Source organism: Apteryx rowi, unplaced genomic scaffold (assembly GCF_003343035.1).
Source record: "Apteryx rowi isolate R43461 unplaced genomic scaffold, aptRow1 scaffold_25, whole genome shotgun sequence".
Classification (NCBI taxonomy): domain Eukaryota; kingdom Metazoa; phylum Chordata; class Aves; order Apterygiformes; family Apterygidae; genus Apteryx; species Apteryx rowi.
The window spans coordinates 4472260-4495388 of NW_020448863.1; the positions used below are offsets into that span (position 1 = coordinate 4472260).

At 41.7% G+C, this 23129-nt stretch overlaps 1 protein-coding gene across 3 annotated transcripts in view; it reads right to left on the reverse strand.

The window, feature by feature from the left end:
• Positions 1-23129, reverse strand: part of ITPR2 (inositol 1,4,5-trisphosphate receptor type 2) — a 278104-nt gene that overhangs the window by 40241 nt on the left and 214734 nt on the right. For all 3 annotated transcript variants that reach the window (XM_026066890.1, XM_026066889.1, XM_026066891.1), the window contains 5 exons: positions 9262-9369; positions 7712-7904; positions 4638-4763; positions 1615-1790; positions 108-272 (listed from right to left, as the gene is read on the reverse strand). In XM_026066890.1, the coding sequence (XP_025922675.1) occupies positions 108-272; positions 1615-1790; positions 4638-4763; positions 7712-7904; positions 9262-9369 (768 nt within the window). The remainder of the gene's footprint in view (positions 1-107; positions 273-1614; positions 1791-4637; positions 4764-7711; positions 7905-9261; positions 9370-23129) is intronic.

Sequence of the window (23129 nt, forward strand, 5' to 3'; positions counted from 1 at the left end):
TACACATGATTTGACTTGATTGTCAGGAAGAAATTGAAGACAGCTGCACGTGTAACGGTATTTTCTATTTTTGCAAAGTTTTCCCCTCCACAGAAGCACACACTTACCAGGAAACTATAGAAGAATTCATGSACGCAGAGGCCCAGCATGCAGACCAGGACATACGCCACGTGATAGAGAAAAGCCATGTCCATGATGACCGCTCTGTAGCCACGAGTAAATGTTCCACGGTTCCCAACAAAGCTCACCAGAAACACTATTTTGTTACAAAGCTGCGGGAGGTAACAAAAACTAGGTTTATTCGATCAGAAAAATCCTGTTATTGATTGTTTGTATCACCATAGCATGTGAAAAGTCTATATAGGTTGCTTTGACTAAATGTTCAACGTCTAGATGGCAGAAGGAACATGAGCTAAATCCAAGTCCCAAGGTACAATGGGAATGAGTTCATGAGAGCAAGTGGAAGTATATCCACCCCTCTAACACAGCACTGTGTCTCATTAGGTTATGATATATTTCTGTAACATTAGCGAGTAGGCAGGGAGGGATTAACGCCATAAGACATTAAGAAAAAAACTGGAGAGTGAATCCCTAACACTCTGGAGTTCAGAGCTGAGACCATATGGCAGCAGCTAGGAAGGCTACCATGGACAGAACAATAGTAACACAACAGGGTGTGGGGTGGGGTACAATTAACTATTTCCTTCAGGTCATGTTTTTCAATATAAAATCCTTGAAATAATACTAGCGGCTAATACTAAAATAATACTAATTTTTGAAGTACAGCATTTAAGCAACAGCATCAGATTCTCCATTGCTCCTGAGCTTTGCCTGCAAGGGGACAGCAGGGTAGAACTAAATGCAAAATGGGTCAACCTCATGTGTTTGGTGGTCCAGGAAAAACAATGAGGACTCAACACCATTCTTCTTTCACAACTTCAACATGGGTAAACACTGTTTACTAATATTTACCCTTGACTACATGCTGGGGTATTTTTAAGCATGCAAAACTCCCACAGAACTGGTTACAAATACCTAATACTTTGCTGCCTGGCTCTAAGGTGAATTCGAGCTGTGGCAGTCATGCAGAAATCTAAATAGATGATTTGTGAGCATGACCGTATATCCTACCACACTCAATAAACATGCAAAGGCAGACACGAGTAAGTGAAGAGATCTGGGAAAGGGCTGGCAGAATTTTTAATTTTGAAACTTTTTTCTTCTCAAAAAGACAGATTTAATTCCAGATTTAATTAATTGTGTCAATTTTGCTGAACACATTTGGTAGTGGAAATGACTCTTTTTAACAGGAAAAACTGTATTTTTTATTCTTTTTAATTCAACAATATTTCTTTTAAATTTCACATTGTTTTTATTTTTAAAATATGTGCACATGCACAGAAGCTAAAAGTCTTTTTTTTCTCAGCTTTTCAGTTTGCTGATATTGCTGTTTCAGGATGACTGAAAATGATTTAGTTATTTTTTGGCTCAACCAGTGAACCAGAAAAAGAATTTCTTTGCATAGCTCTAATCAAGGAATTTTTTTTAATAAGAGACCCTTAATATCTCTACTTCTGCTGAAAGGGTAAGTCTGCTAGCTTTTTAAGTACTTACATTAGCAGCACCAAGAAGTATCAAGGTGGGACCGAGCCCTATAGTATATATAGACCTGAGAATAACAGACACCAAAAAGGGTCGAATACCAACAGGCTTGGAGATGAAAAACAGCATTGCTGTACAAAGCGCCACTGCTATCCAGAGGAGGACTGAAAACAACGGAGAAAGTGTGCCTGTATAGAAGAGAAAGGGAGAAATGAAAAAGGCATCTTTGGAAACTCAGTTTTGCACTACGAAACAGATCCAAAAGATCAATTCCTTTGCCACTACAGCTAACAAAAAGAGTGAATCACACATCACAATTGCTGACCACAACTTGCCCTAATTGCAGCAAGAAATATTATCCCAGTATTCTTGATTTTGCATAGGTAATAATAATAAGAGCAGCTAATAAAATTTCCATTAAAATCCAAGGAATGCTCAGAGATGAAGCAGTTTACCCTTCTCCTGGAGCGATCTGCTAATCAGCTCCCGTCTGCAGGGCTCATTAGAACTCCCTCACTCTAATTCCATGATTGCTCAGCTACAGAAATAGTCAGTCCTCAGGGTGGCGCAGCAAGTGGCACCGTGCTGCAGTATCACGTTTCGATTCCAAGCAGCACCAAACCGCCCCAGTTTGAGACAAGCAGCTTTCTGCTGAACAGCTGCGGGTGTTCAGCGGGAGCCTCCGCCTCTGCACGGGAGCAAGGCGCTCACCACAGCAGGAGGCAGCTGTGGGGATTTCAGCAGGAACAGGCAGCAGCTGCATTGCCACAAGCAGCTGAAGAGCTGCGTCTTGCTCCCGGGGAGGCGGCGGGTCCCAGGTCTTGCCGAGCTCCTGCAGGCATGTGAGCCACTGTGCTCAGAGTCAGCCTCTTGCTGCTGTGCAGGATGCTGGCTCCTGGCTCTCTCTGAGTTTTGAGTAATGCCCCTATTCTCCCTCTATCTTTGCTTGAGGCCCTGGAAATATATCACGTTGCTCTGATATAGAAAGCACGCTCGGATCTGGGGGCACTGTCACACTTGCCTGCTGACTTCTATTGTTATCAAATGAACTAAGAGGTCAGTGCTGGGGGAGAAAGGAATAGAAAATTTGGCTAGACTCGCAATAGAAATAATGCTGTCTGTCTGGCAACAGCTACATGGCTAAGTATTATCGGTGGGATTAGAAAACAATGAGGTGAGGCCCTGTTCTCAAAGTTCAGATGGCATCCAAATTTATCCAAACTTCAGGAGTGTTTATATCCTTGGCAAGAGGTTCAAGGTCAGCTCTGTCAGATAGTTTCTCTGCCAACAAGATTTGGAAACTTTTAATGGATCCTAAAAAAATAACTTCAAAGTGGATCTGAAATCTTTGAAAAGGTAAGGCCAAAACCCTCAGTGTTTCTTTAAAGAATCATTTTTCCTTGCTCCCTACTGCAGGTCAAACTCATGTCACGGGACCTGCACCAGTAACATGTGTAGACATGACATGCACGCCAGAGGCAAAGAGCCCTCATCGGGAATGCAATTTCACTTATGTCATAAGACGCGAGAATTGCAGAAATCTTTTAAAAGGCAGCATTCTTGGGATGGTTAGATCAGCCCTCAGACATGTGAGTGTAGGTGGCTTTACTCAAGGTGAAAGGGGGAAAATGTGAGGCAAACTCCAGTTCTTGGGTCAGTTTTTGGTGGAGGGGGAGGCTGGAAGTTAGGAGTCTGCCTTGTGACCATACTAATCCCATCTGGCCACACCTATTGTTTATTGTTTATAAATCCCTTTTACTTCTACAAGCACTAGGAATTAGGATCCTGAAATGCACTGTCATTGAAATAGCTGGATTTTGGGGGCCACTTCAGCTAATACTATGTAAATCTGCTGTTCAAAATAAGTATTAATGCCTACCGATTGCAGACCAGAGGATTTCCATGAGTATAGATTAGCTAAAAACTTATTAGCTTAAAGGGTTTATTTTTAACTCTTCATTTCTTCTCTTCTATTGCACAGGCTCTGACATGGGCACTCTTGAGTGACCCTTCAGTTTACAAACAGAAAAGCACCGAGTACAAACACTATCCTTTTACACAGCACAACCTCACAAACTTTGCTGCACAAGGCTGCAGAGATGCCTGCGCTGTGACCTGCAGAGACCACCCCGTAGGGTGAAAGGGCAACGTGGTCTCCATGCCAATATACTTTAATCTGCTGCCTTTCTGTTCAGCCAGCCCACAGGAATGTCTGATGGTGCCAATTCTGGTGTTTATGAAAAGCACACGTATCTGCTAGGAGCTGGACTGCTTTCACCAGCTCAGTTCACATGCCATCAGGCAGAGGTGACTTTCAGTCACATTACAGACTGGATACAAATCAAAGACCCAGAGGTGAAAGGCTCAACTCTCATTACCAGTCTCCTGAACTATTTAGTCTCCTTTATCCCAATTAAGCTAGTTGTGGATTCAAAGTGGCCTCCTGCTAGTTTGCTGCATTTATTTAATGAAATCTATTATTTGCTATATTTCCTGTGACCTGTGATGAAGCAGAGCCAGAACCACTGATTTTAAGCATACTTTTATATAATGCATTTATCCGCTGCAACAGTTATGTTCTTTTATCCCAATAAACCAAGCAGTGAAAACGCAACAAGCTAAACAGTTTTCATATCATTCTATTCCATATGTTTTTTAAGGCTGTAAGTCATTCAAATTGGTGAGTTTTAAGGAATCTCAGTCCTTTGGCTGCCAGGAACCATTCTTTAGCTCAGAGGCTGTAACTGAATGTGTACAGAAGTATACTGCAATATCCAAAAAAAAAACCAAACAAAAAAAACAACCCCGAGGTCAGATTGTCTTCAACTCAGCTATGTTTTGTCCATTTGCAAAGGACATGTGACACAGAAGATTGGCCACATCTCAGGCAACAGCTGGTACCTTCTTAAAAGACACTAACTCAATGGCATCTGCACATATGAGCATACCTGAAGATGCTGTTTTATATAACTGTATTACTTTGGAATGGAAGGTGCCTGAAATTAAAAGGAAAAATAAAACCAAACCCCACTTGCCTTCATCTCCATCATCTCCAAAGGGGTAGAACAGAGCAACTGCTAAATTGATGAATACAGCAAGGTTGAAGGAAATGCTCCCCCAGAGAGAGATGTGTCTAGAGAACCAGAACAGGGGTGGATTATCTAGAAAGGGGAAAAAAGCAGCAATCAATGAAATGAAAGCAGGCATGAACTCAATCAGTAATGGTTTCAAGGGGATTAAAAACACAGATTAATGAAGAAAAATAAGTAAAGAAAATAAATATGCAGGATCTTTAACTAACTAAAACAGACAAACATTAAACACAAGTTTGCCATAATACATAGTTTCCAACAGAGCTTTTAATCCAAAGATCCCAATACAGTTTATTAAATATGAGAGTTTTGCCTTTGGTGAGATTTTAGGACTGGATCTTTTGTGAAGGAGTCTTTTCACCTGCTTCTGAAACTGTAGCCTCTGTGCATGGAGACATGAAATCAGGTAAACAAATAGTTTTTAGCACTCTACACATCAGTCAACCAGAAGACCCAGAATGGGTCAGCCAGATGACCCATTTGGGTCAAAGATACAGATGATATTAATCAAAGAACAATGGAACAGGTAAGGCTAAACTGTATTTTCTAAAACAGTTTATTTCTGTTGAACTAAATATATCTTTATCTCCTTGGAGGAACAGGTAAAATTTGGTCTGACTGGGAATTGTTTTTATGGAAGCTAATAATTTCCCACATGATTCTCAGACATTTAAGGATACCTGCTGACTCTGTACTATTAGAATTATCCTAGTGCTTAGAATGGCACAAATGAAGCCAGGACATCCAGACGGAAAGTTCTGTACAAATACACAGAAATTGTTACGTCCCAAAGATCCCACAACCTAAATAGAAAAGACTAAAAAGGGAGTAGGGGAAAACAGGGTTAAGATATTGTGTCCAAAGTCACATAAACTATTCAGCAAAAAAACTAAGAACAAGCTCAGAGGGCACCAAGACCCAGGCAAGTACTTCATATATATGCCTGCACTACTATAAGTTTAAATGAACATTTAAAACGAGCTTCTTTGTGCACTGGTGTTAAAAAATCTCTAACCAGTAAGGTTTACCTCCCTGAAGATGACGTATTCCTATAATTAGATTTTAAAGTACTGCGAGTCTCCTGCAAATAGAAAGAGCATATTCTTGACTTGTCTACACCTTTCTGCCTGCTTCTGAGCCATAGTCACCTTAGACTTTTCTGTATGAATGTGAACGTAGCTAACTTTTCATAAACAGTAGACTCCTTCAACTGAATATGACGGTCTCAGACTTTAGTCTAAACAGACTTTAATGGTGGTTAGGTAATATTCAGATTTCACCTGTGATAAGCTTATGCTGTTGACTGTTGGGATTTAACACTTGGAGCCACTGCAAATGACACCTGTCAATTTATGCCACACAGACTGTATGCTAACAGACACTTGGCTAAAGAATAAACCTAGCCTGAACCTCTATTATATTTTCAAACAAAATAACATGAAGACTTGTGGTACATTCCACTGATGAAAGGCATTGAGGAATTTCTGTTCTGAATAAAAATAAACCAATTTTCTTTGCTTATAGCATTAGGCAGGTCTGGTCTATGTAAGTGCTGGGTTGGACTTTTTTATTTGTGTTTCTTAAGCACGGAACACAGATATGCTTTTGTTACTATAGTAATTATTCTACAATATAGTGACTTTTAGTCCAAAATAGACCATGCAGATAGGGAGTTACTCTGGAGTCATTTTTTTTGCAACTGCTGTTCTGGGCAGTTTGTCAGTATAGACAACTTCTCACAGTGACATCAAGAAAAGCGGACCTGGGCCAGTAGAAATCACACTGAAAACTTATTATTGCCTCTGCAAATTACAGCCTGGGAATTGAAGTTTATAAAAACTGCAACCAACACTCATGTTTCCATTACGTTAAAGACGCTGCATTAAACCATATTGCTTTAACTATCCAAACTCCCTGCTGCTCTGCCCATAGATCCTATTCTTCACTTCCTTCCTAATCAGTTGCATGATGCTGCTGTGAGCTGCTAAAACAGCTGATGTCTGCCACCCCAGCGGCATCTGCATCTGAACAGTAAATGAAGTGATCGCTCTCATATATTTTTGTATACATACATACATAGCTAATACATACAGTTCTTCCTTGTCTCTCAAGGGTATTGTACACAGTCCATTAGTTTGTAGGTTTGATTCTCTGCTCCAGACACAGAGGGCACAGCTGCCAGTTCCTGCACGGTGGGAGCCACCACAACAACCAGACAGGACTCCCCACGTGCAGCAGTGACTGCGGCCCCACTCCCAAGCTTGCAGCGAGGGTCAGCAAGGAGCCGTCATGCCCACCGGGGCACTGGACAAGACAGTCACGGTGCCAGGCTTGGTATCACTGCACCTCCTGTTCGGGACCCTGCTTTGATCCGCCCCATGAGCTTGACGGGGCCCATCACATCTGCAGGCTGCAGATGGCTTGGGAAGGTATGTTTGCCTCACCTGCCACCACGGGACCCTGGCCGGTGAGGGCTGGCAGACCAGGACGTACCGCAGCCCCATCAGGCAAGGTTGATGTCAACTGGCAGAGGGGAACCGACTCCACAGGAGTCGAACTGATTTAAAGCAGCTGAGGTTCTGGTGAGAGATGTTTTTAAGTGAATGACATTTACAAGTTTTTAAGTGGTCTTTTAGGAATCTGCAAACCTCAAATATGCAGCTACACATGTTTTTGCTAAATATTAGGGGCCTTGGCTTAATTAGGTGCAACTCTATTGACTTTAGTGGAGCTACACCCACTTTACCCAGCCCTCAATTTAGCTTTTGGAATCCAGAATATCATCTTGAACACATTACTTATTAGTAACTGCTCCATATTATGTCTCTTTTTTGGCGGCATGCAAGTGTCTCTGCTGACCTGCACTCACAGGCTCTGAACAGTTTTGCCTGTTGCAATATCAGAGTGACCAGAGAAAATAAAATTATTAAAATGGAAAATATCTGAAGGCTTAAATGTAGGGTTTTTAGCATAATTAAGGCATCTTAGAACCAATTTTTTGAAACTGCAATACTTACTCCGAATTTTCTTTTGCCATTTCATTTCATTGTACAGATCCTCTGTCTGTTGGAAAAAGTCATTCACTTTGCTCCCTTGCTCATCTCTTTCTGTTGTATTGAATACACGACTTTTGGATTCCCGAGTCAGGAATTCACAGATATTAGGGACAGGGAAGACAATCTGTTCCATTGTTCTATCATGGCGAACAATCTATAAATAAAAGGTACATTTTTTTTCAGGATCAGTGAATCAGTGACTTTCCAATCATTCTGTCATTTCTTTTCTTGCTCACAGCTCCCTTCTTATTTATAAATTAATGTAGAAGTTATTCAAACATTTCAGTGAGCCAATTAATCCTAAAACATAAAGTAAAACTGCATTTCTGTCTTCAAAAGCCTACCTGAAAATAAGGTGATAAATAAGTGCTTCAAGCAAAACCTAGCTCCAAAACATCCCCCAAATTTTAAAAATATTCCAGTTTGGAATGCTTCAACTTTGCAACGGGTTGAAGCAAATCTCTCCCAGTAAACACTGCCCCACAGTCAGGGAACTTCCACCCACCCTGCGGTGATGCAATGGGACCAGTATGAGGCAAACAAGATGGCCCAGGGTGCCAGAGAAGGGCCCCAGCAGTGACCTGCCCTGACGGCAGACAGGACAAGACGGGCCTGAGGCGCTTGCATCAGATGGCTCCCCAGGCACACGAGCTCAGGGCCAGTGCAGACAGGCCTTGGAGCCCACAGAGCTCTCAAGGAACTGGAAAGAGTTGGGAAATCTATTAGCTCAGGGTCAAGTTGGGCCTGTGGCAATTGCCCTGTACAGTTTTCCTGCTCAGCCAATTTTGGACTTGATACCTCATTTCCACAAGAGAGCCAGATACCTCTCCTTTCTACAGTCTCTCGCAGCAGCTGCCTTTGTACCCTAGAAATTCTTTTGTTTAAAGCCTCTAAGGACTACAGATACTTTGGTTCCTAACTCCTATCTTCGTGCCTAAAATCCCATGAAATCTGCAAGAGCACAGGAACTGATACAAGAGTTAAGAGCCTAAATATCTCTGTGGATCTTGATCTAAACCCAGTCCATGGCAGGGGTAAAGTTTAAAATAGAGAACAGAACTGATGAACCAGCCCAAGCCTTGCTCTTTTAAACAAAAGCCATACTGAATTTCTACACCACTTCAAAACCTCTTTGTACTGCAGCCAAACTTTTAATTTGATCAGTTAGCATCACTGCCTTTGAAACTCATGATTATTTATTTGAATGATGTACCATACAAGATTAATCTTGACTCTGTGGCACAGCTACTATCCACAGTCATTATTTTCCTAACAAAAAAATGTTAACACACAGGAAGCTACTGTAAACCAAGTATTTGAAGCCACTTTTGACATAGGTGCATCCTTTTCTCTCCCATAGCCAAAAGTGTATCATTAAATTTTTTCCTTTCCATAAATAATCTACACCATTCGAATAAGCTTTGCTGTTCAGAAGTGCAAAAAGAAGCAATACACCATGCATAAGATGCAAACTTGTCTCATATTCAACTTTACAGTGAGTAATCCTTTACCTCTATCTGTGCCGTATGATTGGCGTAATACCTCAAGGCTTCATCTCCTTCATCTGGATCTGACCCTGGCTTCAGCATCTGCTGCAATGTTTTATTGTGGCGAGCCAACTAGAAAAAGAAAAAAAATCTGATTTATGTCCTGCTGCTATGTTTTCAACTTTATCATCTCCACTTAACTAACACAAATCCTGCTCCCCCACCCCCATATACTTACATGCTCAACTCAGTGGGGCTCTTTCCACAGATAACAACAAAAATGCAGTTACTTGAGAACAATAGAAATGATTTAGCCTTAAAAGTCAGCAGCAAGTCTTCGGCTGAGATTCATGAAAGGCAGCTTAGTCTGCAGCCTCGATGGTTTTCAGAGGGCTTTTGACAAATGCCAAAAACTTAGACTGAATGTTTCTTTTCACTTTAGTTTAGACATAAAATTTGCATACCTCTGACCAGGCAATTACATTTATGATTAAATCTTCTCTGTCATTTCAGGCAGCTAAACTGTTCTTCATCATATTGTAGCAAGAGATTTCAAGGCTGCCTAGGTACTTACCTAATTATTTCAGACGCAGCTGGACCACAGTGGTGGGCAAATATATTCATACTATACAGTGTATATACACAGCATAAATATATGTGTACATACATAAATACAAATATCTCCTACAAATTTTTGCGAATTATATAATTTATATGATTCATACAGCACTTCAGATCTTGTTGAATACTAAATATTTAAAATGCTTCATAAGTGCACAAAGTTTACTACCGAGAGTAACGAAGGCATTCACAATGTCTCTTAGCTCAGTGAGAAGCACAGACCTAATTAGAAGATGTGAAGAACTGCTACTAAAAAAGGTAATTTTCCCTAGATCATAGTGAGTGCTTTTCACCCAGCAACTCTGAGGCGCTTTACCCAGGGGGGAATTACAAGTTCCCTCGTTTTCAGGTGGGGGAAACGGAGGCATGGAAAGGCTACATTGCAAACATGAACCAGGTCTTCTGCATCCCAGTCTAGTGAATCATTCATTAGATCATAACAGACCAGATGATACAAACGTTAGATAGGAGGCAGACACAGTCCTCAAAATGGCTATGGGAATAAGGCTTTGAACAAGGTTTTGTACTACTGATGATCACCCGAGATGATGGGTCAGAACTGCAGCAAGTTAAATAAAGCAGTATGTTGAGATGCTATAAAATAATTAAAAATTAACAAAAAGAGTCTCAGAGATCAAGTCTAAAAGTAGCAAGGGACCTAACCAGATACTGTAATAATCTAACCAGCAAGCGATCACACTTGCTCCTAAGTCATTTAGATATTTGCAAGTTTCACCTTCCCTGTTTTTTCCAAGGTGGGGAGATACATACACAATTTCTGCCATTTATTGAAGTTCCCCAGAATCTGCTGGTCAAATTACTTTCTTTTCTGAATCTAGATATAAACTTATGAATTAAAGATGGCTATTAAATTGAACATCAGAAAGCAAGAGAATAACAGACAAGAATATTCAGGAAGAATAAATGTATTTCTTACAAATTCCTCAAGAATGGAAGCCTGCTCTGCCTTGACAGTAGAGCACTGAACCAATGTGGTGGAACATCAGTCCTTTAAAGGGGTCACCAGCAGATACTTCACAGAGAGATGCAAAAAAACACATGATGGACAACTACAGAGCAATATTTTTTCCATCACTGACAGATTTCTGGTCTGAATTATTACTTTTTTACTCTATCTACTACATGCATGGATAGTTTCATTACACATATTAATACCTTACCACCTTCCACATATTTTTAAGGCTAGGCAAGACCATTAAGATTCAGTAACCAGTTCTCCTCCTTCACACAGGCCATATAACCTGATCCAGTAGTGTTTATAGTAAGCCCATAACCTCTGCTTAAATGGATAACCCAAATTTGTTTTCTATAGGTATTTTGCATCTCCCTCAGTATATACTCTAGTATAATGGAGAAACAAGATGAGCTTGTAGGAACACGGTAACTACTGTTTAAAAATTCCCTTTACACAGTGGTACTATTTTTGCCTTTCAGCTTTATTGAATATCCCTCTGCTTCTGTACTTGAGAAAGGGCAAGCAGGAGCACCCAGTTCACCTTCTCTATATCATTCATCATTCTGTACATTACTGTCACGTCCTCTCCTATTTGTCTCTTCTTTAAATTAAAACAATCCTATCTTTTCCATCCCTCCTCAAACAGAAAACTCTGTGACTCAATTACTTTCATTGTCCATCTCCTAATGCTCTTTACTTCGGTTACATCTCTTCTTTAAGATATGAAGAATAGAACTGGCTAGAGAGAATGCAATCACACCTTGCTTGGAGTGACAAATTAGCACAACCAGAGGCAAATATAGTCCCTTTGTGCCATCTTCTGTACAGAGGAACTTCACCTGTATATTGGCCCTTTTTCTCAATCGTCAACTCTAAAGATTTTCAGTTTTCTAGTAAATGACAAGTCAGGGATGTATGGGTAGTTCTTCTCATGTTGAAATAATGCCAGCTTGGAGAAAGGGACATGTATAGATTCAGAAATTTCCATTAGCATGAAGAAAAACTTCATTTACAAACATACTCACAGTAGTACACTGAAAAGAAAATACCATTTGTAAGCCATATGCAATGTCAAGGTACTGATTTTTCATGTGCTTTTACCTGTCAGTAATTTTTACTGTAACAGTATCTCTTGCTAAATACCAGTAACCAAAGTCCCATTATGATACAGGCTAGAAGAGACCAGCATCTCAGCCATCCCGTGTTGCAATGGGACTGACTAGTGCAGTACATTACCTTAACAGACTTGGTGATCTGAGACAGCGCTGATGCACTGTATATCTCACTGTCAGGTTTCACGTGAACAGTAGCCACGTACTTTAAAACCACGTGCATTCAGTGATCTTCACCGTACTATTAGACTGTGCTTTCAGGGACAGACCGTCTTTTGCTTCTGGGTATACAGAGCCTAGCACCATAGCTGGGGTTTCTTGACACTAACCCTAGACAAAACGATCTGAAGAACGGGTCAGGGACCTGTGTGCTAGCGCCATGGCTGCCGCAAAGGTGCATCAGAAACAACTAGGAATTGCTGACCCAGCTGAAGAAACTACAGCAGATTTCAAAAAGAAAACCTATATAAAGCTGTCACTAGTAGTGCTAGACAATAAGTGGACGTAACATCATTTCTTTCTGCTTCCCCATCTCTCCGTATCCATTTACCTCCTGTAGTCTAGACCTTCAGTCAGTAATCTCAGGGACAAAGAGTCTATCTCTTCATTTTCTGCTTGTACTGCAGTTCTTACGTGGGATGGATTTCTCTACATTGCCACAGTAATAATAAGTACTGTTAATACTGTTGGGTTGCCACAGCTACATCAATGAAAGAACGGTGCGGACAGCAACCTTTGAGAGCTCAGATATGAAGCAGAGGCCCCAAATAAGAGACAGAACAGACTTATAAATGCTATGCTATTTGGCAAATACAGTGTTTTCTGAAGCTCTGCTTTCATGAGCCTTCTTTTGTCCTGTAATGAACTCAAAGGGCAAAAAGGACTGTATCAACAGACTCCTGGATCTGTGCAGGGCTTTCTCTGAGATCAAAGACAGAGCAATGAAAATAACAATGCAGTGACAAATCATGAACCTAAAATATGGAAAGTTTATCCAAACTAGTAAGACACTCTAGGTGACAGCCAGTGATTGGCATGTAAAGGCAGTGCAAGCTCCAATTGGCATTTGTCTCATATCTAACTTCTGTGATGCAGTTAACTGTTATTTCCAAAGTGCAGCACAAATCTTTTGGGCCAGCTGAAGGACAATACCCTGGATGTGCAACAGCAACTATAGTAAAAACAGCCCCACTTATGTTTGCAAAGAAAAGCTCAAAAATGTGTGGCAATCACAACTGATACAAAAATAACCATGGCTAGAGCCTGAATTTGCAGAAAGCCTGAAAAAAATCAACTCTGAAGAGAAAACTCTCTCAGTCAGTCAGTCATTCATCCATCAACTATGCCAGTGATGATATTTTAAATGTCAACACTGGAGAGTGTTTTCCTACTCATCAAGGCATATGAGGAAGGGGAAGCAATAACATATAATGCAACAGTGATTTCCAAAGAGGGGAAGTGTAAAGCAAAAGCTATATGAATTAAGATCATTTGGCTTTCAGTCAATTCCCAAGGAGGGACTGTTGTTCATCTTCTTGAAAGACTTTTTGCTTCAAAAATTTGGAAAATACTGTAATACACATTAGTACAAAATGTGAAAGATTTAGGACAGACCAAGAACACTGATGACATTAATACAGATAAATGACAGAATTACAAGTAGTATTCCATCTAAACTCCTCACACAAAATGATTATAAAATCAGATGTGCTGGTCATTTGGGATTCCATACATAATCAGCAGTGTGGAAAAACACAGCACACACACTTTTTGTCATTAACAACATATGGGTTTCCTGCAGCCTTTTTGTTTTAAAGTCAAGATTTCCTTGAACTAAAATGCAGTTATTTAATGCTCTCACAGAAGAAGTGATTTAAAGCTGTCAACATTCCTGTCATCAGTCTGTCAATAATTTATTGTTTTGGAATACTAGATTGGTTTGACAAAATATGTATATATATAAAAAATATATATGTGTGTGTGTGTGTGTGTGTGTGTGTGTGTATGTAAAAATTTCTAGGAAAAGGGGAAGTAACTCTTCATTTGTCATTATCTCTGTAAAACACAGACACCTTCCATATTTTTACAAGCACATGTCAGCCCCTGGTCCTAACTTGTAAATTGTAAGGGTTTCCTTCATAGCACAGTCTGCATCAGAGGCATATGAGGCCTAACCCAACACCCAGCAAGACATATGTCAAAACTCCTGTCAAATTTACCAGGCTTTGCTTCAGGAACAGAGAAGGAGGGGAGTCCTAAAAATACAAGCTAGAAACAGCAGGTTGAAGACCCTGGGAACCTGAAGGCCTGAGATCTATTTATATTAATTTTACTCTCTAGCATTTTGAAATAACAGAACCTGTGGATAAAGTAGATTACTTTTTATGACTGGAACTGTACAGAGGCATCTAAGAGGGTGAGGCTTGTGTCTTGTAAGTGACTACAGTTTTCATCAAAGAGTCAGTTCACTGGCAATGTGTCAAATGTGTTAAACTGATTTTCTAGAAAAGGCCAAGGGAATATTACTATAAGCTCTGGATAACTGGCTGAGTAATTCAAATAAAGACACAAATAGTTTCTGTGCCTTCAAACACTTTATCTTTAAAGTATTACTACTAAGAACTACTGCAAATATCTAACAAATAGAAAAAATATTTCAGCTCTGTATACATTATCCTTGTCATCATTTCTCTTGAGTTTCTCTCCATAGCTGTAAGGCAGCAATATTATCTGTTATCTGACGGGGCAGATACCTGGTACATGGGCATAGGTGACAAGGGAAAGGCCACTGTGTGAGGCAGAAGTCAGGGACCACGCTGGCCACTGGGGCTCCTTCCAGCAAGGAGTCTGGATAAGTGGCAGGCTGGCAAGCTGCAGCACAACACGGTAGCCTCTCTGCTCTTCTGTGATCCCATGCACCAGCTTCAGCCCAGCAGCAAAACCTTTGGTTTGCCAGTCAGCCCTGTCTCACCTGTCAGGGCACAGAGGGACCACAACATGATCCTGGAAGTTCATGAACTATGGACCTCAGGAAAAATGAGGCAAGAGCTATCTGTACAGACCTTATGCCCAGTGCATGAGATCTGACAGATTTGCTGTAAATTATCTTCATATTTCTTTTGTCAGTAACCAGAAGAACTACAGTGTGGTTTGCCAGCCCAACAGCCACTGGGTCTTTCACCAGGGAGAAAAAGAGACAAAATATAACTTGCAGCAACAGTTGAACAATTGCATCTGTTCAGATTAGTTTCACCTTGCAGTGTAAACACACTCCTGCAGCTGTGGCTCATTTACAGCCACAATCCCTTCCTTTTTTTTCCCTTCCAGTCTCTTGGTTCCCAGAGTTGGGCAGTGCGAGAGCTGGTACCACCGAACCCCTTGGAAGGGGAAGCTTCAGTCATCTCACCAAACATTTCACTTTCTGCTTAGAGAGCAAGAAAGGATAAAAAGCTGCCTGGGGACTGGTAACAAAAACCCCAAGGACTGAAAAACAACAGCAAAGTCAAGGGAGTAGAAAACAGGATGTGTTAGACCCACAAGAGGGTAAGAAACAGCAAGTGAGATACTCTACCTAAGAGTGCCAGAGTCTTGCCACACAGCAGTTCCCTGCCCAGGGCAAGTGAAAAGGGTCATACTCCGCTGGTAAATAAGGAAGGAGAGAAAGCAAAGAAAAAGGAAATGTCATCTGAACCATAACTGAGCAGAAATTTGTATTCCATCTGGCTGTAGTAACAGTAATAATGACTTCTCAGCTCCCCATGTTCCAGTCAAAATTGGATGGTGTTTCTGCAACGGACAGGGCAACTTCCTTTCCAGAAGTCATAACGGTTTTATAGAGCGGCACCTTTGCACTCTACCACAAAGCAATCTGTTAACAAACATTAGGAACAGCAGGGATGGAGCAATGGGAGACTCTCAAATCAAGTATTCATCGATTTCATTTAGATGATTATACTGTACATAGAAGCCAAAAGGGTTTAGAGCTAATCTTCCCCTGATGGCTTGTGGTACATGAGGGCGCTGGGTGGTCCAGGCTCTTTGGATCCTGTTGCTGGGTCTTCCATGGCCTTGTGTAACCCCAGATACATCACCTCCCCTCCCTGGCCTCCACATGGCGTGCACTACAAAGTGTGGATAATAATGCTCTAATTCACAGGGTAGGGAGAAATAAAACACCTTGACATTATCACATAAGAGAAACCACCACAGTTAAGTGATCACTTTCAGTGCTATGTTTGCAGCCCCCATAGTCATTTCACAGCTATTTTTGCCGCGGCTTTGCTGTTCTTTTATCCCTGATGAAAGCTGGCAGAAGACAAAATGACTTGCTAATATTTCAATGAGCTTTATTTCCATTCGTGTTCTCTGTAATTTCTTTTGCAGGCAAAGCTTACTTGTAAAAAAAAAAATATATTAAGGGTGCATGTGTGGGAAAGTTCAGGTCTGTGGATAAAATATGTGTTACAAGAAAAAAAAATTAATTTGGGTGTGTGGGGGGTGGTGGTAAAAGAACTAAATTATAGAACAGCCATGCCAGGCTACATGTACATTGTAACGGGTAGCACTGCCTAAATGAGCCAAACTGGCTCATGGCCTGCATTGGTCACATCTGGGTTTGGCATACACTAATCATACTGAGCAGAGGACGTGAACGTTGGTATGCAATCAGGAGGGTTACAACAGAGTAGGACAGCTGCACTCACAGATTTTTCTCCTGAGAGTACTGTAAGAAAAATTTGGGGGAATGAAGAAAGGAAGGACATGAGCAGATGATGGAAGAGTCAGGCATGAATGAGAAGGTTCAATGGAGGTGGAGCATAAAGAGAGCAGAGTTACTAGAGCCAGTTTTCTTCACAGCATAACAAGGAACAAGATCTCAGCCACACGCAACCCCTGTGAAAAGCAGGTAAAACACTACACTCAAAATAAGAGCTTACTAAAACACCAACTTTGTACAGATCCAGTCAGAAAAAGACCAAGAAGAGCAACAGACCAAAAACCATATGGATCCCAAATCCACACAACAAGAGAACTGTTCACCTCTTAGAGCCACCAACACTTTATATACCTATAAAGTACATATATATAAACTTGAGGTAACTTGAGCTGGGAATGGCACACCCTTTCCAAGACTCTCAAAAGTCTTTTGCTGTCAAGCACTTTCCTTTCTAGGCCTCTGTTCTTATTCTGAACAGTAGCTGTCTGCAAAATATCTATCTACAGCTAACATGTGGCTTCTAAAAAGAAGAAATGCTAGTTATCTGCACAGGCAAAAGAAGCAACTGCTTATGACTCTGCTATTTTGAGGGCAATGCAATGAGGGGAACCACAGGTCTTTTAAGTCCTAGGTATGGCCTTATTTCCTTCTCTAAGCCATGAGACCAGAAGAAGCAGCTGATTGCCAGTCAACCTTCCTTCCTCTAGTAGCAAGAGTAGAGCAGAAAATAACACATGGTTGATACTTCCAGAATGGGTTCCTCCCTTTCTCTTGGGTCTACCCAAACTACATGGAAACCAGCCAAGTCTCTGATTTGAGGTGTGAGACTTGCACCCCCAGCTCCCTCCTCATCCTCTCTCTGTCTTAACCCCATCTCATGCATTTGCAGCATAGTGCCACGGCAGCTTTCCCACACTGTGACTCCAAGCTGAATGCAGTTCACCAGCCTGATCAATGATATACCACCAGCTCTACCACATGCAGGTTGGCCTGGAGGAGTGTCATTAGCACTTGTACAGGCTGTGATGAGCCGTCCATCTACCTTCAAAGCAGCTCAGTAAAGAGGCATAAATCCTCAACTGCAACTTGGTACCATGGCTCAACCTCCATGATTCCAGTGCTTGAGATATGGCCATTATGCCGTCCTCTGAGAGAGGTCTTTGTTGTTATAGCAACAGCGAAGTAACAGGTCTGTTCATAGCCAATCTTGTTAGGATCCCAGCTCTTAAACAGGTTATTTCCGTAACACACAGAAAACAGTAATTTGGTCATTTAAGGTCAAAATCATATCAGATTAAAGCAGGAGGTAGGCAGCTGAAGCTGCATTCTGTCAAACTCACAAGAGACTTGTATTTTCTAGTCTATGCAGGGGTCTGATGTATATATTTTGTGGGGTAGGAAATAGGACAGTTACCAGGCATGGAGAGGGACAGGAGATGAGAAGTCTCCGTTCTTATGACTACAGTTGTAAAACTTTCCAGCAGTTTCAATCATCTTGCTGGATGTGTGCCTTACCCTCCAATTAGCAAAACTATATATATATATATATATTTATTTATTTAAAGCTACTTTAGGGGCATAGAAACAGAAGAGAAAGTGAAATGGTGAGTTACTCTTTCCAACTCTGTATTATGACTGCAGTCCTCAAGACAGCAGTTTCACCTGGTTCCTTTGAAGTAGTAGTGCATAAGGGGAGAGTAAAAAGAAAAGCTGAATTTCATATCACATCAATAGATCAATAACTAATGCTGCTTTACCTGACCAGCTAGCAGCTAAATGGTGCTCTGCAGACAGACACATAGGAAAAAAAAAGACTGAAAAGACCACGTCACATTCAAGGCTACCACAGATCATCAGTCATACTAGTTATGTCAGCCCCATCCCAATGCAATGATCCAAAGGAAGGAAAAAACACCGGGGAAAAAGAATTCTGAAAATCCTTGCCCATATATAACAGAAGAGAAACCATTTCACAGAATCACAGAATGGTTGAGGTTGAAAGGGACCTTTGGAGATCATCTAGTCCAACCACCCTGCTCAAGCAGGGTCACCTAGAGCACGTTGCACAGGATTGTCTGAGTATCTCCAAGGAAGGAGACTCTACAACCTCTCTGGGTAACCTGTTCCAGTGCTCAGTCATCCTCACAGTAAAGAAGTTTTTCCTCATATTCAGATGGAACTTCCTGTGTTTCAGTTTGTGTCTGTTGCCTCTCGTCCTGTCGCTCGGCACCCCCGAGAAGAGTCTGGCCCCATCCTCTTTTCACCCTCCCTTCAGATACCTATACACATTGATAAGACCCCTTCTCAGTCTTCTCTTCATCAGGCTGAACAGTCCCAGCTCTCTCRGCCTTTCCTCATAGGAGAGATGCTCTAGTTCCTTAATCATCTTTGTAGCCTTTGCTGGACTCACTCCAGTAGCTCCATGTCTCTCTTGCACTGGGGAGCCCAGAATTGGATGCAGTACTCCAGATGTGGCCTCACCAGGGCTGAGGAGAGGGGGAGGATCACCTCCCTCGACCTGCTGGCAACATTCTTCCTAATGCACCCCAGGATACCATTGCTTCTTGGCCACAAGAGCACCTTGCTGGCTCATGCTTAACTTGGTGTCCACCAGCACTCCCAGGTCCTTCTCHGCAGAGCTGCTTTCCAGCAGGTCAACCCCCAACCTGTACTGGTGCATGGGGTTATTCCTCCCCAGGTGCAGGACCCTGCACTTGCCTTTGTTGAACTTCATGAGGTTCCTCTCCTCCCACCTCTCCAGCCTCTCCAGGTCTCTCTGAATGGCAGCACAGCCTTCTGGGGTATCAGTCACTCCTCCCAGTTCTGCATCATCAGCAAACTTGCTGAGGGTGCACTCTGTCCCTTCATCCAGGTCATTGATGAATAAGTTGAACAATACTGGACCCAGTACTGACCCCTGGGGGACACCGCTAGCTACAGGCCTCCAACTAGACTTTGCACCACTGATCACAACCCTCTGAGCTCTGCCATTCAGCCAGTTCTCAGTCCACCTCACTGTCTGCTCATCTAGCCCATACCTCATCAGCCTGCCTCTGAGGATGATATGCAAGAGTGTTGAAAGCCTTACTGAAGTCAAGGTAGACAACATCCACTGCTCTGTCTCATCTACCTAGCCAGTTATTCCATCATAGAAGGCTATCAGGTTGGTTAGGCATGATTTCCCTTAAATTTCTTCCACTCCAGGTTGATCAGATGCTTATCCATGTGCAGGTCTGCAGCTGTTTTTCTGCTGTTATACTACAGGTGGTCATAAGCAACTGACCACCTTATTTTTGCAGCTGTTAACACTAAATTTCATAGCTGGACACTTCTGATCGGTCACTCTTACTGCTGCCTCAGAAAAAGTGTGAGGTGGACCTTTATTTTCAGTTTTCTGTGCTGTGTGAAATAAGTGAAGTAAAGAGGGTGGCAACTGAGGTAGTTCTGCCTATTTGTAGATTACAAGTTCAGACCTTGTCTATTTTGGAAAACTATTTACTGATATACCTAATTAAATTATGACATCAGAAGAAATGAGAATTAAAACTGAGCAACTGTGAGGAACAGACATATTTTGACACTCTGATTAATGCTCTTTATTTTTGTTAACCTGTAATTACTTCAGTGACTACTGAACGATTGAAAGGAGAAAAAAAGAATGTCTTTGTTAGAGAAGACCTCCCCCCTGTTTTTAATTAAGGTGTAGGATTTCACAATACAGATATCTGAGGTCTATTAGAAATGCTCTGATAATATTAAATAAGACCAGACTCCACTTTCATGATATTTCCAAGGTTACCCTTGGAAAATCAAACAAACAAACAAACAAAGCAAGTTCCTCCTAGCTCAGAATAAAATGTTTTAGACCTGCTTTATATATGAGAAAAAAAGCACTTCAGTTCATTTGAAGGTCACCTCTAATGGAAAAGCCCCAGTTGTGCCTTCAGAGGAAGACTTCACCTACAGTAGACAAGTTACAGTTCAGCCCTTTGTGTACTACAGCTTTCTTAATAAGGGGTGTTTGCTGCAATATGAACAAAGTAAGTAGCTATATTACATACATTTCCAAGTAGACAATATGTATGCATTGTGGTTGAGGGCAACTGAAAGTGCAGTCTACTTTGCAGAGTGACTTTGTAAAGATCGCACTGCGAGGTTCCACATTTACTGTCTCTCAATGGCTTCTGCATCAAGTTTATGCAGTTTACAAGTAAAATATTGGTTTTTCTTTCTACTTAACTCTTATCCATGCGAACTCAGCCAGAAAGCTGAAAGTCAGGCTGTGCTCTTTTTGGCCAATATATTGTCACTCTAACAAAGATTATGCAGGCCAAATGCTAATGGGAGCTCTAGGGTAAGAGTAGGATTTGAGGATATGGGTCAAGTTCTCTCCTAGTGTAGATCAATACAGCTTACCTCCCCCTTCAGTGGGGATAACCCCATAAAGACCAGTTGAGGATCCATAATCCCATGAAGACCAGTTGGAAATCCGGTCAAATGAGGACCTTTTTTACAATGGGAAGCTAAGTAACAACACTGCTGGTGATACAGAACCAAAGGAGAACTCAAGTTGTTCTCCCCAGCCCATGCTGCTTCAGATAGCAATAAAAAGGTAATGTGTTTATCACTAATATAGGAGTGTAAATAGAGCCTGTGAGCAGAAAATGTCTTCAGTAAGACTATGTCATTACCCCACAGCCAGTTTTCAGAGTAAAACCACAGACTAACGTGAAGATTTCACAATGCAGACATTTGACAAAGAAAAGATATTTCTTCTGGTGTAACGTTTGGGCCCTGACACCAATAAAACATATTTCCCAATGACAAAAATCTTGTAAACCACAAAACACAAGGACACAGGACTACAGAAGTTAAAGATAGAAGAAAAAACCCACAAAACAGAAATAGTACAGCCACCTGTGTGTTAGGGCAATGCACAGTTACCACAGCCATACAGGATGTATCCCTCATTAATATCACATATAATAAAACATACATATGTGTACAATATACATTTGATCTTATCCTAGGGATCTAGGACCAGGAAAATAAAAATAAGCTACAACCTTTCTGGCCAGCCGACAGTGAAAAGCTCTAGCTTGGATCCCAGCAACTCTCAGCAGTCCAAGTCAATAGGACTCAAAAGGACAAACGGAGGTCCCCATTTGGATCCCTATCAAAGTCACAACAGGACTCTGAGGTAAAAGTTTTCAAGATGAAGGGGAGGAAACGAAACAATCGAAGGACAAGTTGCCAAGGTTTTAACCTGAGACCTAACAGCGAAGGACAAGTTGCCAAGGTTTTAACCTGAGACCTAACAGCAGCCACAGACATTTGTTTAATCTTTCAGGTGCTCATTAGTGTCAAGCCCCTGTGGCAGCCTCCATACTGTCTCTCTGTACTGTAGCTGGCTGAAGGTAGAGTTATATACCATCCTAATGAGCTGCAAGGAGGGTGATGTGCGTCATTGGCTTCTGTTTCAATCTTGGCAATCTAAGTGTAAAAGCCTTGCAACAGCTTCTGATTCTGCTGACATTTAATTAGCCAGTGTCATTTTGATGCCATAGCCTGTCTCATCAGGATGATAACTACAAAACAACATGTGGAGCATAAAAGTTCTATGAGAAGTTTCAGGTCTGGCAGCCAAGGATACGAGTCCCCTGACAGTCATGGTTCCTGGGACTGGTCCCCATTAGCCCTTTGTTTTGGCACTGCTATCAGCAAGAGCTTCTCTGTTACAGCGACAGAAACAAAAAACAAAAAACTGCAAGCCTCAGCAAAGCCTTGCAAAAAACTGCATCCTTTAGCTTTAAAATTCTACCTGTCCTGCAGAAAGGGAGCATCTTTTTGCACAAACTCAGAGCTATTCATCCTGAAGGACAGGTTTGATTCTAAAATATCAGCTGTGCAGTGCCATTCTTATGAACCATGCGTAATAAGGCAGAGTCCCAACTTTCATCAGGACTCCACGACTTACAGTGAAGGCATGCTGAGTCGTACAAGCCAGGAGGTTTACGTCCACATGGCCAGCACCAGCTTAGGCTCAGGACACCCATGCTCTGCTTGGGCAGGTCCAAGCTCTGCATATCTGCCAGCGAGCAGGGCTGGAAGGAGCTCAGTCCAGCCTGTTCCTGATTCACCTGGATTGCAAGAATAAGAGCTTGGCCTGACTCTTGGCACTAATGTATTGAGTCTGTTGTTCTCAAAAGAGCTCTGGAGCATAGGCTGAGGCTGCCTGTTTATGAGAGCTTAGCTTACAATGTGAACGATGAGCAGGTCTAATCCTAAATGGGCATTCAGCCCTCAGCTAATCACCAGTATAGATATCTCCTCTTGAAGCAGTACAATTCGCAGCACCAAAAAGCTTGTACACAGACAAGGGAAACAGATGTATGAGGGAAAGCAGACACGGACACAACTAGGTTAGCACAGAGAGTCAGCAGATCAAGCTAAGCTAACTCTTAAC